This window comes from Mustela nivalis (genome assembly GCF_964662115.1).
Source record: "Mustela nivalis genome assembly, chromosome: 8".
NCBI classification, from domain to species: domain Eukaryota; kingdom Metazoa; phylum Chordata; class Mammalia; order Carnivora; family Mustelidae; genus Mustela; species Mustela nivalis.
The window spans coordinates 132,123,958-132,140,596 of NC_139027.1; the positions used below are offsets into that span (position 1 = coordinate 132,123,958).

Consider the following 16,639-nt stretch of genomic DNA (forward strand, 5'->3'; position numbering starts at 1 on the left):
TTGACATCCTGCTCTGCTTCGGCCCACTGTCCTTATTTGAGCTATAAATATGAGAGTGTCTTGAGGCCTACAACATAAGATTAGCTCTTTTTTTTTTTTTTTTCTTTTGGTTGGATTAGAAGTTCTCTGTGATGTAGTAGGTATACTCAGATTTCTTTGGTCATTATACAAAATGCAAGCTGTGTCGTCCTTTTTACGACATGAGAGAGTGACCCAGCGCTCCCTGGAATCCTGAATGAAAATTTCATTTGCTCTTGGACGTTGTCCTTGCCAAGCCTGCTCGACCGGCTTTTCCCAGTGTGGGAGAGGTGACTTCCGTCTTGGAAATGGAAGGCCAGTGTCCAGGGGCAAAGGTTGGTTTGAGCAGAATTGAAGCCAGTGCAGGCACATCCATGTTCTACTCTGGCCATTTAAAGGCATCCTTCTCTGAGCTTGGAGAGGGGATGGGGTGGCAGAGGGGCTATGGGTTTGGTTTGTCTGGAACACAGTTAGCTTAGAGTTCCCTCTTCCCACTGAGAGAAACCTCGAGAGTTCTCCTGCAGCTCACTTCTACCAAAAGATAAAGATTTTCTTTATTCCTTCCTTTCAGCACCTGGTCTACCACACGTTTCCCCCACCCCAAACCCACCCCCAGGGGAGGAGCATTAGGTTCTGTCTCGCCTTACTCAGTGCGTGATCTCCAAGTTCCCTGGGCATATGTCAGTAACCAGATTTTTTCTGAGAATAGCCTTCTAATGTATTCGTATTTCTTCACTGGTAACATTATATACTTGTACTACTATTACATTACATATATTATAAACATACAAAAATAGAACTTTTAAAAAGATTTTAAAAAATAAGAATAGAATTGTAGTATTTTCTTTCTATGTCCCAGTGAGGGCTGTAGGAAACCACTGGTCTCATCTGTCCTTTGTTCATACCACAGGCATTATCTTTTAGTTCTTATTTCTAAAAAACTTTGGGGTTTTAAAGTACATTGTAAAATCCATTCATAATTGTATAAAAGTTGTATATGCTACAATTTCTATTAAAAGTTTTTTTAGAACTTCACAATAAGGCTGAAATCCCTTAGACCACTAGCCCCAAGCTCAGTTGCCTGTCAGGTCATCTGCTTTTTTCCTTTCTTGTTTGTTTTTTTTCTTGCCTGTGGGTGGTAGATTTTTATTTTATGAACTTGACAAGTTTCCCTCATTTACTTGCATCTTTAGAATGTTAGTTGGATATGAGGAATTTCTCATTTTAATAATATTTTAGGTTGAACCACATGAAATTGTCATTCTCATGGAGTGAAAAACATATCAGGAACTTCATATGACCCAACCTAATACAACTTCTTGTCCATAAAGGAGGAAAATAAGTCAAGGCTAAAGAGCACAGGCAGGTCACAGATAGCTTAGCATTTATATATTGGCTTAACATGTCACTGAGACACCTGGGACAAGTTCTTTAACCTTTCTGGAGTCCGGAATCCTCATAGAGTGACAATAGTGCCATTTGCCTCCATAGGCGATGACGAGGACCAAATATGATGAGGGTTTTCAGACACAAGTCAGTCATGTTTCACCCTCACAATTTCTCCCATATCTACACTCTTCATCATTATGTATTCAATACTTCTCTTTAAAATAATTTTTTAGAAGTCTTTATCATTGGAGTGTAGTTGACATATAAGGGTATATAAGTTTCAGGTGTTCTGGAGCTTGCTTTTCGCTTTCCACAGCATTTTTAAGATCTAGCTGTATGGCTGCGTGCATCCTTTTGACTGATACATGGTATGTTATGCCATCATTTTATTTAGCTCTTCTCCTGTAGAGGGGCATTGACAAATAGAGTAAAGTGAACATCCGTGTGCAGGCAGCCTCCTTGGACATAAGGTCCGTGAGCCAGCTGCCTGGAGGCCTCCCTCCTCTGCCCTTTTCCCATCTCATCCCATCAACAAGGAATAAAGCAGGATTTTCTACCCTTTATCCATGTCATCCTCCCAGAGTCCAAGCCACCAGCGTCTTCCTCCTGGACAGCTGCTGTAGCCTCACTGGTCCCCTGCTCCCACTCCTGTGGCCCTCCAGGCAGTTCTCCATGCAGGAACTGGAGGGGCCCTTTAGGAATGTACCACATCATGTTAATCCTTAAACCTGCCAGTAACTTTCCACGCCACTCACTGTGCAAAGCCCTTTCCTCAAGGGAGCTTGCCAAGCACGCTGCTGGACCTCAGCTATGTTGCTGGGCTTTTTTCTGTACATTTACAAGAATACACAGTCACGTAGTTTTTATTTTCCAAAAATGAGATAATGCTGTGCATTATCACTGCAACTTGTTTTTTTGTTGTTGTTGTTTTGTTTTGTTTTTTTTTAAGAGTCTACAAATCAGACAGGGCCCTGGAGATCCCAGCCAGGACCTTTGGCTTTGGTCTGCCCCTGCCCTGGAGAATACAAACTCCAGGAGAAGAAGGACTGTCTTATTCCCTGTTGTACCTCCAGTGCCCAGGCCAATATCTGGCCCAAGGAGGTGTAAGAGAGCCGAAGTAGAAATACCCAAGGATGCAGGAACTCTGCTTTCTTCTGGTCCTGTGTCACTGCGCAGACAAGGGAGTAAAGCCACTTTAAAACCCTGTCCCACTTGAAGGGGCAGGTGCTCTCAGCCTGTAGAAGAGAGAGACTCCTTCCAGTCCTTTCTCATATTTGAATTCAATAGTAGTTCACTTCTGTCATTGCTTTGCAACATCGTTGCTGGGTTCTAAGGGGCCTATTTTTCAACATTCACATTTTAGGAGTTCAGAACCATCCCACTCATAATCTGGTGCTCCAGACGGGCTTGTGCACCATTAGGGGTAAGGCATAAGCAATGTCAAAAACCAGAGTTCACTTACCAGGTAGCCAGCACTGCCTGCTTCAGAAGCCTGCACGTCCAGCAGCAGGGAGAGGATTGAGGTAGTTTAGGGCATCTTGAGCTGTTTTTCAGAAACACATTTCAGCACCGTCCCCACTGTCTGTATCTTCCGCACCCCTGCTCCCATCCCTTGCCCCTTCTGGTGCCCTCTGGATTGGACTTGATCGGCAGAGGGTGCGCAGACCTCTCCTCCTCGTTCAGTCACCCAGTTTAGCAGGATCCGGTTCTGGCCTCAGCCACTCTCTCTTCACCCACCTTGTTCTGCTTGCTGGATGGTGGTGCTTCCCGAGCTAATAATGATGGGGGGAAAGCTGTTGAGAAATGGAGTTGGGCCTCTGTGAAGCGTCAGGTCTTCCCAGCATCGTGGTGGTGGCACCGTAGATAACCTCAGGCCCATATGTCACTTTGTGCATGTAGAAGCAAGGAGATGACAAATTAGGAACCAAAGAGGATAAAGAACAGAGAACAGAACAGCATTTTTAAAAGAGTCTTTAAGTCAGTGGAAGCAGAGGATGCCTTCAAATTCACATATCCTAGAGGGGTTGTGTTAGAAGAGTGATTCTTTTATCTGGTCGACTCTCAAAATAACCTGGACAGCTTGGAGAAAAACACTGATGACCAGGCTGTCCCCCAGAAGTTCTGATTTACTGAGGTCTGGGAGTCTGTGTTTGTCAGGGGCTCCCTCAGGTGACGCTGAGACGTGGCCTGCCCCTAACCTTTGACTTCCTTTCCAACTTTCAGATTCTCCACGGTGAAATCCAGGTCCTAAGTGAGATGGCACAGGCCTCGGAAAGGCAGTACTTGTCCAAGCCAGTCAGTAGCCCTACCACAAAGGCGTGGCCCAGGCAGCCCTCCACTTCTTCCGCCACTGGTTTGACACACGTTTGATAACATAAGTGCACGATTGAGTTCGCCCTCCAGCAAAACACATTATGGGTTGTTTCTTATGTATCTTTCCTTTTAAAAAGAAAAAAAACACCCATATGTATGGTTTTTAACAGCTCGTGATATAATTCACATGCATACAAGTCACCCATTGGAAGTATACAAGGCAGTGATTTTTGTACATTGACGAACTTGTGCATTCATTCCCCACAATCTAAGTGTAGACCATCTTTACCACCTGAGAAAGAAACCCTGGGTTCATCAGCAACCATTACCCTGTTCTCTCTAAACCACCACCTACTTCCTGTCTCCGTTATGTATAGCTTTTAGGCCATCAGTTTTGTTTTTTTTTTTTAAAGATTTTATTTATTTATTTGACAGAGATCACAAGTAGGCAGAGAGGCAGGCAGAGAGAGAGGGAAGCAGGCTCCCTGCTGAGCAGAGAGCCCGATGTGGGACTCGATCCCAGGACCCTGAGATCATGACCGGAGCCAAAGGCAGCGGCTTAATCCACTGAGCCACCCAGGCGCCCTAGGCCATCAGTTTTTCACACTAGTGGTTGTGTACCTGTGACTGTTCTACACCTTGCCTGTTCCACTGGATAAGCTTTCGCCTGGGGCTCTTCTGCCGTGGGAGATGTGGGAGAGTGGGAGGGGGGTGAACTCTGCAGCCATAGGGTGGCTGTGCCTGCCATGCCCCAGGGGAGCCGAGGGGTCTGTGGGAACCAGAAGTTAAGGCCAAGCTTACTACTGCCTGTCTTTTGTTGCCGTGGGCAGCCTCAATCCTGGCCAGGCAGAAACCTTTCATCTCTGTTCTTTCTGCATTTAGAAACTCATCGCATATGGGCACATCACTGGCAATGCCCCTGACAGTGGAGCCCCGGGGAAGCGGCTCATCGACAGGATCGTGGAAACCATTTGCAACTGTTTTCAGGGCCCTCAGACCGATGAAGGAGTTCAGTTACAAATAATTAAGGTATTTGTTTGTTGGCCTGGTCTGGATTTTTGAATAAGAAAGCTAGTCTCCCTTGGGAATTTGGGTTTCTGATTTACCATGTGTTAGTTGTCTCAGGTGGTCCTGAGCTGAAGCAGAAGAGTGTTAGCGTCGCTTAGATCTTTTGTTAAGTGTCAGAATTTATTAGCACAGACTGAGACAAGAAAAGTGGAACCAGGTGTGTTTCCAAAGTAAACATTTGCCCTAATAACAATGTAAATTGCTTGGCAATTGAGTGGGCTTGAAATCCTCTGGGCTTTTCTCCTTGAAATCCTGGATTCCGGGTCTGCCATTTCTCAGTGGGTCTTGGATAATCTTACCCCGATGTGCCCCTTGTCCTCTTGTCCTGCTCCATCCCTCCCCCATTCCATTTCCCTGTTCCATTTCCACTGCCAGAAGTGGTTTGGTGTGTGACAGTACTGTCTTCTTGTCGGGAGAACAGGATTGGGAGTGCTGTAGCCAACGTTCCAGATCTGAAGTCCTGACTGTGCTAGCTTTGTGCGGGATGGCTCCCTGTTAGCCGCCGTTGAACCTCTCTTGAAAACCCTCCAGGGAACTGGGACATTGACTGCCTATCAAAACCTGTCTATTCAATGATTAATATAAGTGAGACCAAGATAAAGCGGTTTCCCTTCTGAGAGAACTGTGTTTTTGCCTCTTAAAAAAGTATATTGATAGAAAGTCCTCTTCAACACAACTTGATTATGACAAATAATTTGAATTTTATAGGTTAATAATTATCTTTAAGCTCAGAGCAATAGGGAGTTTTGCTTTGCAGAGCCATCTTCTTACCATTTATAAAACCAAACCAAACAAAGCCAAACCCTCTAGAAAAGTTTGGCTGTGGGAGGATGGGAGGCAGGTGGACGTTTGTGAAGGTGAAGCTTGTGGATTTTTGTTTTAGGCTCTTCTGACAGCGGTGACATCCCCACACATTGAAATTCATGAGGGCACTATCCTGCAGACAGTCAGGACATGTTACAATATCTATTTGGCCAGCAAAAATCTCATCAATCAAACCACTGCCAAGGCTACCCTCACTCAGATGCTGAACGTCATTTTCACGCGCATGGAAAACCAAGTGGTGAGTGGTGGTGGTCATCAGCTGCTGTGGGCACGGCACGCCCAGTGTGTGAACAGTTTCATTTTAAAGTGCATCCCTTCTTCCTCTGAATTCTGTTTTTGTTCTTGCTTTAAAAAGCAGAGAAAGAATCTAGCTTGGGTTTTGGAATCAGCATTCAGATTTTGCTTTGAGTTTGTCAAAGGAATTTATTTCCTTTTTAAAATGTTATCCTTCTGGGACGCCTGGGTGGCTCAGTTGGTTAAGCGGCTGCCTTCGGCTCAGGTCATGATCCCAGCGTCCTGGGATCGAGTCCCACATCGGGCTCCTTGCTTGGCAGGGAGCCTGCTTCTCCCTCTGCCTCTGCCTGCCACTCTGTCTGCCTGTGCTTGCTCTTGCTTCTCTCTCTATGACAAATAAATAAAATAAAAAATCTTTAAAAAAAAAAATTTTAAAAAAATAATAAAATGTTACCCTTCTGTTTAAAACGTTATCCTTCAGGCTGGCAAATTTTCTGGTCCTTCTCAAAATGCTGGGACCTATTTTTTTTTTTTAAGATTTTATTATTTTTAAGTTATTGCTATACCCAATATGGGGCTCGAACCCACAACCCTGACATCAGGAGTCATAGGCTCCACTGCCTGAGCCAGCCAGGCACCCCAGTGCTGGGGAGCATTTAGACTGAATCCCTTTTTTGTTGCCTTGTAGTTGCAGGAGGCCAGAGAATTGGAAAGACCAATCCCGTCAAAACCCCAGTCCCCTGTGATCCAAGCTGCAACAGTGTCCCCAAAGTTCAGTCATCTGAAGCAGAGCCAGGCACAGAGCAAACCAACGACTCCCGAAAAGACAGATTTAACCAACGGCGAACATGCCAGCAGTGGTTCTGGAAAAGTGAGCTCAGAAAATGGAGATGCACCCAGAGAAAGAGGCGCATCACTATCAGGTACACCCTGGGCACTATTCATCTTCCCGCCGTGCGAGGGACCCATCTGTGGCTGAGGGGCGGTTCAAGGGGTAACAGCTTGTTTCTTTCTGGGCCTTCCCCTTCCCCGTTGCTCGTCATTTGAGGAGCACAGCCCCTAAAGCAGGGTGTCTGCTGTCCCGTGTCGGCTGGGTGCTTTTCTCTAACTAGTGTCTGGAATGCAGCAAGCTCTGGCTTCTTGACACCAGTCTCCGTGCGGTGGCTTCGGATTGGGTTATCTCCCTGTAGTTAATTGTTTGGGTAGTTAGTCACTCAGTGTCTGTCTTCTCGCCCCAAGGAGGTCAAGGGGACCCCCTCTGTCATATATACATGGGATCTCTGTACTTGCTTATGGCCTGGCAGCTAGTGGCCACTCACAGACATCTGTGAAAGGAGCAAGAAGGCGGGAAGGTGGGCGGACATACAGATGGACAGACAGATAGCTTTGTTTTCTTCTCCGGTGACCTAGTACGTTACGTGTTTTTGTTTGCTTTTTTAAGTGAAGACATCCCACACCTGAATGTAGTCTTAAAGTAAATGAAACATTAGGCAAGAAATGGCAGATTGGATTATAATAAGATTATTTCAGAATGTTTGCATGTTGTGTGAATGTTTGCATGTTGTGTGAATGTTTGTGTGTTATGTGAATGTTGGCATGTTGTGTGAACATTGGCATGTTGTATGAGCCTGGGCAGGTTGTATGAATCAGTTCCCAAATTCGTATTTTTGGGGGAACTGTCCCTTCCCAAGTGATTTTTGTGCAGTAAATCTTTACTCTAGCTGCTTGGTCTACATGAAATACCTGATCTGTCTTTATACCTCATCTCTTCTGTCATTACTGACAACAGTTTATGTTGGTAGAATGTTCTGTGAGAGGACATGTGTGTGAGCAGCTTTTGTTCCTCCATTATTAGCGTGCATGGCATACACAGGAACAGACCAAGTGCTGTTGCTGGAAGGTTTTTCCAGATCAGTTTACTCAAGGGAAGGGCAAAAGAGAAAGTTGCCACCAAAAATGGTCCTGGTCTCTGGGTGAGCGCAGAATTGCTGTGTCCTCAGTCCTGAGGTCTTGTGTCTCAGGGAAGGTGCTCAGAAACTCCTGGCCCATCCTCTAGATCTGTCGCCATTTTCACTTTCTAAACTCTCAGAGCAAGGACCAGGTTTTACTGTAACCCTTATCAGGCCATGATCAGTCAATAAACATTAATATTTAAACACTTGGTACATAGTAAGCATAGCTGTGCGGAAAAAAATACGAGTCTCCCTGGCTGCATTGGTGTTTCCACTACAGCCCATTTCCTCTGTGGCAGCCAGAGTGATCTCTTAATGCATGAATTAGATCACAGACCCCCCCTCTGCGTAAAGCCCTTTGGTAATTTCCCATTCACAGTGAAATCTGCCCGCCCAGCCCTTGACTTCCAAGGCCGAGGCTGTCTGTGACCGGACCTGACTCCTGCCCCCCCATCCCGTTACACTTCTTTCCCCCTTATTGACTACACAGTGTGCCTTGGGAGTGCCGTGCTTGCTGTTGGTGCCTCTGCACTTCATGCCCACCCCAACCCCCACGTTTATCTTCATGTCTCTCAGTTCGCACTGATCACCCTCTCTGCAGCTCCCACATTTCTGCCCTATCAGCCACTTTTCTTCTCTACATAGCGCTTATTGCTACCTGAGACCACTGAAGAGTTTATGTTTACTTATTCCTGGGAGGAGCTCTAGACCACTCTGTTCACCACTATATTCCCAACACTGGCATGGTGCCCAGCATTCATGGCAGACACTCAGTAAATACATTTTTTTGGAATGAATGAGGGAAGAAAACTTGACTTCTAAAAAGATCATTTTGCGGAAACACAGTAACTTAAAATTCTGCTGTAAAAGAGTGATTTGTACTTAGTATATTGCTGTGGGTTTTGTTGCCAGTGCTTGGTGCCCCCTGCAAGGCTTCTCCCAAGAATGTGGGAATCAGACTGCCTTTAATCATCAAATGGCATCAAAAGAAATGAAATCTTGCCATTTGCGACGATGTGGATGGAACTAGAGGGTATTATGCTGAGCAAAAAAAGTCAATCAGAGAAAGACAATTATATGACCTCCCTGATATGAGGAAGTTGAGAGGCAACATGGGGGGGTTGGGAGGTAGGAAAAGAATAAATAAAACAAGATGGGATCGGGAGGGAGACAAACCATAAGAGACTCTTAATCTCACAAAACAAACTGAGGGTTGCGGGAGGGAAGGGGAATAGGGAGAGGGTGGTTGGGTTATGGACATTGGGGAAGGTATGTGCTATGGTGAGTGCTGTGAAGTGTGTAAACCTGGTGATACACAGAACTGTACCCCTAGGGCTAATAATACATTATATGTTAATAAAATAAAAAAATTTTAAAAATACCAATGGCAAACCCACAGATAATGGGTGTGCTGTTACCCTTAAAAAGAGTGAGGGGCTTCTTGTTCTCAAGATGTAGCTCTAAAGAAAGAATACGTTCTTCAGAAGAAGGGGTTGAGCAGCCTTGGAAGCTGAGCGGGAAGGATAGCCCAAGAGGCAGGTGATGGAGATGCCCACGCAGGGAGATGGTGCCCTGGGCTGGAGTCCAGGCTGTTGAGGCCCACTGAGGGCCCTGGGCTTTAGGGCCTCTGTGATGGGGGAGAGCACACCCTGCCCTTCTGTGGGTCCATCCTATAGTCATCACATCCTAGAACTGCCCCTAACTAGCCAGTCACTGTGCCAGGCACCATGTTTGCTAACTGGGCACTCGACGTATATTTTCCTATTTATTTATTGACTGATTTTAAGATGTATTTATCTATTTTAGAGAGAGTGCAAGAGTGGGTGAGGCCGAGGGAAAGGGAGAGAGAATCCCAACCAGACTCTGCGCTGAGTATGGAACCCTACTGGGCTTGATCCCAGGACCCCAAGATCATGACCTCAGCCAGAATCAGGAGGCAAACGCTCAACTGACAGCGCCACCCAGGCGCCCTACATTTTCCTATTTAATTTGCTGAGAACCCTCCCCACAGCCTTCCTGGGATCATTTGCCTCCCAGTGAAATTTGCATAGATGCAGACAGTTCACAATAGACTTGAACATCTCTTTCCCTTTACTGGTTTTTATCCTAAGTTGATAAATCAATAGTCAGTCCGTCAGTCTTATCAGCCTGTCCACGACATGGACTAAATTGCTCTGTGTAAACTTAGAAAATGGATTTTTGAGCCTGAGACATTTTAGCTTATGTGAATTTGGGGGCAGAGCCAGCAGTCTTCCCTAGGGGACCCCACCCCATGTGTCCATTCACACTCCTCTTCAATGCCTGGCTGTTCTTGTCAGTTTTCTTTAAAAAAACAGCTTCATTAAGCTGCAGTTTGTGTACCATAAATTCAGCTTTTTAAAACGTACAATCCAATTATTTTTAGTACATTCACAGAGTTGTGCAGTCATCACCGTAGTCAATTTTAGAACGTTTTAATTACACCCAAAAGAAATCCTGTGCCCAGAAACTGTCACTTCCCATTTTCTTTTTTGTTTTTAAGATCATTTTTAAGAATCTGACTTTTTGACTCCCAACATGCATGAGACATCACGTTTACATTTCTGTGGCTAATGAGTAGCTACTGTATGTACACAAATACCTTTGTGTTTAAGGATTTCTTAGCTCGTTTTTTCTTACAGCTCCTTCTTAAGAAAACAAAAAAACCCGCAATTCTTAAGTATTCTAAAATAGAGCAAACTTATCCTCCCTCGGCCAATATGGAGATTCTGATCAGACAGCCTGGTTTCAAATCGTGACTCTAGGGTCTAGTAGCTATGTGACCTTGAGGGAAATCTTTAACCTCTCTGAGCCTCGGGTCCTCATCTGAAGGTGGGGTCACAGCTAGTAGCGATCATACAGGTTTGTGAGAATTAAATCAGAGCAGTGTCTGGCGCTTGGACCTGTGTGTTTGCTATTACTACCTTTCAAATAAGTTTCCACTTAAAAAAATGAGTTAAAAAAGCAATTAGTTAAGATGGTAATCAGATGTGAAAGTGGTGAGAACAGTGCATAGAGTAAAGGGAGCCTGTTTTCCGTGTTAGCAATCCCAGATCCTCTGCTTTAGGAATTTCAGTATTTTTTGTGGACAAAACAAAGATTGTCTCATACCAACACTTTATAAAAATAACAGAATGTACCCCCGGGTCCCTCTCCTTGCTGGGTGGCTCCCTCTCAGGGGTTTACGACTTCTGTGTTAGCTGCTCGATGGACACTTACTTTGCGACAGTAGGTTGCCTAAGTGTTCCTTCCTGTCGAGGAACCGTGTTGGCGTGTGGTAGGAATGTGTCAGCAAACAGCTTTGGTTCCTGATTTTTTTTCCTTTAGCATTCTTGCATATTACCAAGTGCTTGGACATTGGGCACAACCAAACCCTAGTTTCTAGGAAACAGGCATGTCACGTTTTACTGTCACCGTGTGCTCACATTTGTCCCCACCATTCTACATCCGCCTCGTCCCCCTCTGCTTTTTCCCTAGCACTGTAGTGTGCCCCATAACACGGTTACTGTCCCAGCTAGAATGTAAGCACCGTGAAGATAAAGATCTTTGTTTTAAACAGTGATGTATTCCACATGCCTGGAACAGGGCCGAACAGGCAGGCATTCAGCTTTTTGATGGAGTGAGTGAGTGAATGCATCTTACTGCCCCACCTACTTCCCTCCACCATGGTCCCCGCTTCACTGGACAGAAAACAGAGGCATGGGAGGGTGTGTCTCAGACTCCTTCTATTTTTTCCCCGATTATTCTTAGCATGTAACTTTCACCCTCCAGGTTACCTCATGGTTCCAGATGCTGTCATGTCCTCCTGCAGGAAGGAGAGAGGGTGGGACTCACGGACTCCCAGCTGAATCATGCTGCTCCCTACGGAGCCTTCCCGAAAGCCCAGGCAATCTGCAGTAATTTACGCTTATTGGCTAGAACTTGGACACATGGCCAACCTTTCTGCTGGGGTGGCCGGGAAATACAGGGACAGCCCCTTCCAAAACAGAATTAGAGTTGTGTGAGGATTCAGGGTATGAGTTAGTGACTGGCGATACCCACCACAGGGCTGGTTCTCCTGCTGCCTAAGGAGGGAATGGCCGCAAGGGTTTCTTGTATCTGAACCTCTTCAAGGTCACCCTCTTATTTTGCTAAGGGACAGAGTTTGTGAAATAGCCAGTCAGTAATGGCCAAGTGGTGACTGCTGGACATCCCTGGGAATCAACATATTCTGAACCTTGCAAGGATTTGGTTTGGTTTGGTTTGCTAACCGTTTGACAGCATGCTTGAAACTTAAACACAGCAGACTTTTTAGTGGTTATTATTGCATTGGAAGGCCTCTTCTCAGCCCTCCTGCAGGCTGATGTGTCAGCAGAGAAGCAGGCAGGGGTACCGTGGGGGTCCTGCTACCTCTGGGCCTCTTTACGGGCTCTTCAGCGGCAGCTGCCTCCGCAGGAACCGTCTTTTGGAATTGGGGCTTCCTGACTCTCCCATGCCTTCCTGGCCTGAGAAGATTTTGATATTGCACAGGGGCTGCTACGGATACAGCCTGTCAAGGAAAGTGAGTTAAACGCTGTTATTCCTCCAAAAAATGGTGGTCCTGGGGCTTTTTAAGTGGGAAAACTGCAGTGAGGGAAGAGTAGGATCCCTGTAGAAATATGGACATTTTTTTTCTCTTTAGAATGAAAGATAGTGATGGCTTTAAGTAACTGAAACTGTGTGTGGTTAGTGGGAAATGTCTTGTCTGTATTTAAAATTTGTTTATTTATTTATTTATTTATTTGACACAGAGACAGTGGGTGGGGTGTGGTAGGCAGAGGAAGAGAGAGACTCTCAGGCAGACTCCATGCCCCGCATGGAGCCCAACATGGGCCTCAGTCTCAAGACCTGAGCCAAAATCAAGAGGCAGAGGCTTAACCAATTGAGCCATCCGGGTGCCCCTAGTTGGGAAACCTCAGTATGGACTTAGTCTCCAGGGCCAGACAAGTGGCAGAAGTGAGAAGGCCTTGGGGCGCCTAGGTGGCTCAGTTGGATAAGGAGCCAACTCTTGATTTCGGCTCAGGTCACAATCTCGGGTCTCAGAGTCCTGGGATCCAGCACTGTGTCAGGCGCTGCACTCAGCAGGGAGTTTGCTCTCTCTCTTTCTTCCTCTCCCTCTGGCCCTCCCCCCTCCATTCATGCGTGCACTCTATCTCTATCTTTCTCCAAAGTAAATCTTTTAAAAGGACATGTGATGTGATGAGCACTGGGTGTTGTACGCAACTAATGAATCATGGAATACTTTATCAAAAACTAATGATGTACTATATGTTGGGTAATTGAATTTAAATTAGAAAGAAAGAAAGAAATGAGAGGGCCTCTCTCATGAGGGCATCAGTAATGTCTCAGCACAATCATACCCTACAGACCAAAGAAAAATTAACACTTGAGTCCTCACTCTACAAACACCATTTTAAATGCTTTCTGGGTATTGTTTTACTGAATTCTCACAAAGCTCCATGAGGTAAGTGCTATTGAAATCATCCTTGTCCACTCCTGAGGGAACTAAAGCTTGGAAAGGTAACGTGACGTAAGTCCCCACACTGGGAAGTGGCAGAACAGGAATGTGAACCAGGCACATTGGCTCTGGAGCCTTCACTCTTCTGTGTTGAAGTCACTTCTACAAGGAATATTTTTGCTTTTTCGCTCTGATGTCTTTCAAACACCCAGCCCCGTCAGTGTCGCATTTTCCCCACTCTTGACAGACCCATGACACCTGTCCTCAGTGGCAAGGACTGAGGCACCAGGACATCTGTAGAGTTCATGCCTTGGCTAAAGGGAGCAGGTGCTTCTAGTTTTAGATACCGTGGCCTGGTGTTGCCAGATAATCCAGACCTGGATTTTTATAACACATCTCCCAATTTTTTTTGTTGTTATTTTTTGTCCTTTTTTTTTTTTTTTAAAGATTTTATTTATTTATTTATTAGACAGAGGTCACAAGTAGGCAGAGAGGCAGGCAGAGAGAGAGGTGGGGGGAAGCAGGCTCCCCGCTGAGCAGAGAGCCCATTGCAGGGTTTAATCCCAGAACCCTGGGATCATGACCTGAGCTGAAGGCCGAGGCTTTAACCCACTGAGCCACCCAGGAGCCCCACATCTCCCAGTTTTTTAAGTGTTCACAGCTAATGCAAATAAAAAGAAAATACAGTCCATAAGCACAGCCAATGAAACAATCAAGAGAATTTAAATGCATCCTATGGAATGGGAGAAAATTTTGCAAGCCATTTATCTGAGAAGGGATAAGTATCCAAAATATACAAGGAACGTCTACAGTTCAATAGCAAAAAAACAAATAACCCCGTTGAGAAATGGACAAAGGACCTGAATAGACAATTCTCCAAAGAAGACATACAAATGGCCAACACATACTTTAAAAGGTGCTCAGTTTCACTAATCAACAGGGGAATGCAAATCAGAACCACAATGAGACATCAGCTTGCCCCTGTCAGAATGACTGTTACCAGAAAAATGAAGGACGAGTGCTAGGGAGCATGTGGGGAGAAGGGAGCCCTTGTGCCCTGTCGCAGGAATTGAATTGGTACGGCCGATGTGGAAAACAGTACAGAGGTTCCTCAGAAAATTAAAAATAGAACTATTTTATGATGGAGACGTCTTATTTCTAGGTATATCTTCAGAGAGATTATAACCAGGATCTTGACGAGATCGTCTGCACTTCCCTGTTCAGCATTATTCACAGTAGCCAAGATGTGGAAGTAACGTCAGTGTCAAAAGATGAACGGATAAAGCACTCGCGCGTGGACACACACAGACACGCACGCACACACTGGAATATTATCGAGCCTTTAAAAAGAAGGAAATCTTGCCATTTGTAACAACACGGATGAACCTGGAGGGCATTATGCTTAGTGAAAGAAGCCAGTCATAGAAGGACAAATACTGCATGATTCCACGTGTATGAGGCACTAGAGGAGTCAGATGTGTTGACACCGAACGTAGAAAGGTGGTCACAGAAATGGGGAGATACTGGCTGGGGGTACGGTTTGTTACATAAGGTGCGGAGTTTTGATGATGCAGCGTGTAGCACTGTGACCATAGTGCTGTGTGCTAGAAATTTGCCGAGTGTAGATCTTATGTGTTCTCACCACAGACAAGAAAGGAAGATGACGGTAACCGTGTGAGGGGACAGAGTGTTAATTAGCTTGATTGCAGTGACCATTTCACAGTGTGATTTGTATACACATACATACATCACATCATCGAGTCGTGCCCCCTAAGTATATACAAGTCTCACTTGTCGATGATACCACTGTAAAGCTGGGTCCAGGGAAGCAGTGCACAGGCTAGAGAGCGCCTACCTGCAGGCAGGCTCCGCCTTACAGCCTCTGATGCCCCTCCCCCAGCCTGCAGCTCCCACCCACCGCCCACTCCCCCAGTGACATGCATTCAGCATGCTGGCATTGCTCGGGCGTTGGGATGTATGGTAGAGATGGGCAGCTGCTATTATCATTGTATGACATCGTGGCATCAGAGAATGCCGGACCTGGAAGGGAACTTGGAAATACCTTGTCACATGTAGAGGAGATGGTTTTAGGCGGCTCGTTGGCTAAACAGTGTTTATTTAAATAGTGACACATTGGGGCACCTGGGTGGCTCAGTGGGTTAAAGCCTCTGCCTTCCGCTCAGGTGATCCCGGGGTCCTGAGATCGAGCCCCAAGTCAGGCTCTCTGCTTGGCGGGGAGCCTGTTTCCTCCTCTCTCTCTGCCTGCCTCTCTGCCTGTTTGTGATCTCTGTCTGTCAAATAAATAAATAAAATCTTTTTTAAAAAAATAAATATTGACACATTGATTTTAATATACGTTCAGAAAATGTAATTGGCTTATGAATCCTCTAGTCCTTTGAATGGTCTTGCCTGAAGTGAGTGAGTGAGGAGCAGTGGTAACTGTACATGTGTGACGTACTGATACTCATGATGGTGAAAACAGCAAACATGACGAAGGTGGCCCGAGAGCACCTGAAACGTGCTCACACACCCATCTATTCTAAACCACGTTGTTTAGACGAAGATGTGGGAGCAGGAGATTATAACCGTGGCCGCTGGCTTTCTTTTTTCCCTGAGTTCTTTTCTGCCCTCTAAGGAAAGCGTGCAACATCCATATTTTCCATGGAGATTAACTTACCCATCTAAACAGTTATGGTGGTTTTACTTGCCAGTCGTACCTCAGTGAAGCTTGGGGGTTGGTGGCAAATAAATAGTTTGGGGGGTGTCAGCTGCTCCGTGGAAATGAAAATACTTTGTATTGCTCTCTTGGACCTTGTGGATCAAACACAGAACTCATAAAAATAGGGACTTGACCGGAAGGCCTTACTGAATTCAAAAAGAATTTGCAGGCTTATTTTGGTTCGGTTTAATGTAGTGGCCTTTTTGGTCAATGGGATGTTTGAGGAATCACTCATGTTGACTCCTAAAAGTCTAGTCCAGGAGCGTTGACTCGTTCTCCCAAAACAACTGGTGCCGAAGCTCTCCCACTTAAGCAGTTAACCGCTGACAGAACAGTTCGATTTAAAATGTAGTAAATCCTCAGTTACCACATTAGACATCTCATGCTGAGTTCTGGGTGGTTTTGAGTGCGAAGGAAGCGACGCGACAGGAGACTTGTCACTTCCCAAGGCCCTGGGGTGCTCGAGGTGAAGGCGCAAGTGAAAGCTCCATCCTTTGTTCTGCTGAGAAGCATAGCTGGGTAAAATCCAGCTCCTGCGTCCAACGCGGGGGTGGTGGAGAGGGCTTTAGCAAGGAAGAGTGATCCACAGAGGGAAACTCAAAGTCATAGCAGATGCTGCCTAAGAGT

The 16,639-nt window shown here is 45.7% G+C and overlaps 1 protein-coding gene across 2 annotated transcripts in view; it reads left to right on the top strand.

Annotated features, from left to right (window-relative positions):
* ARFGEF2 (ARF guanine nucleotide exchange factor 2) overlaps positions 1–16,639 on the top strand; it is a 100,657-nt gene that overhangs the window by 16,725 nt on the left and 67,293 nt on the right. For both annotated transcript variants that reach the window (XR_014315368.1, XM_082744783.1), the window contains exons 4-6: positions 4,603–4,749; positions 5,672–5,851; positions 6,536–6,770. Coding sequence is in view for 1 of the 2 variants with exons in the window: in XM_082744783.1 (XP_082600909.1) it covers positions 4,603–4,749; positions 5,672–5,851; positions 6,536–6,770 (562 nt within the window). In the remaining variant the exon portion in view is untranslated. The remainder of the gene's footprint in view (positions 1–4,602; positions 4,750–5,671; positions 5,852–6,535; positions 6,771–16,639) is intronic.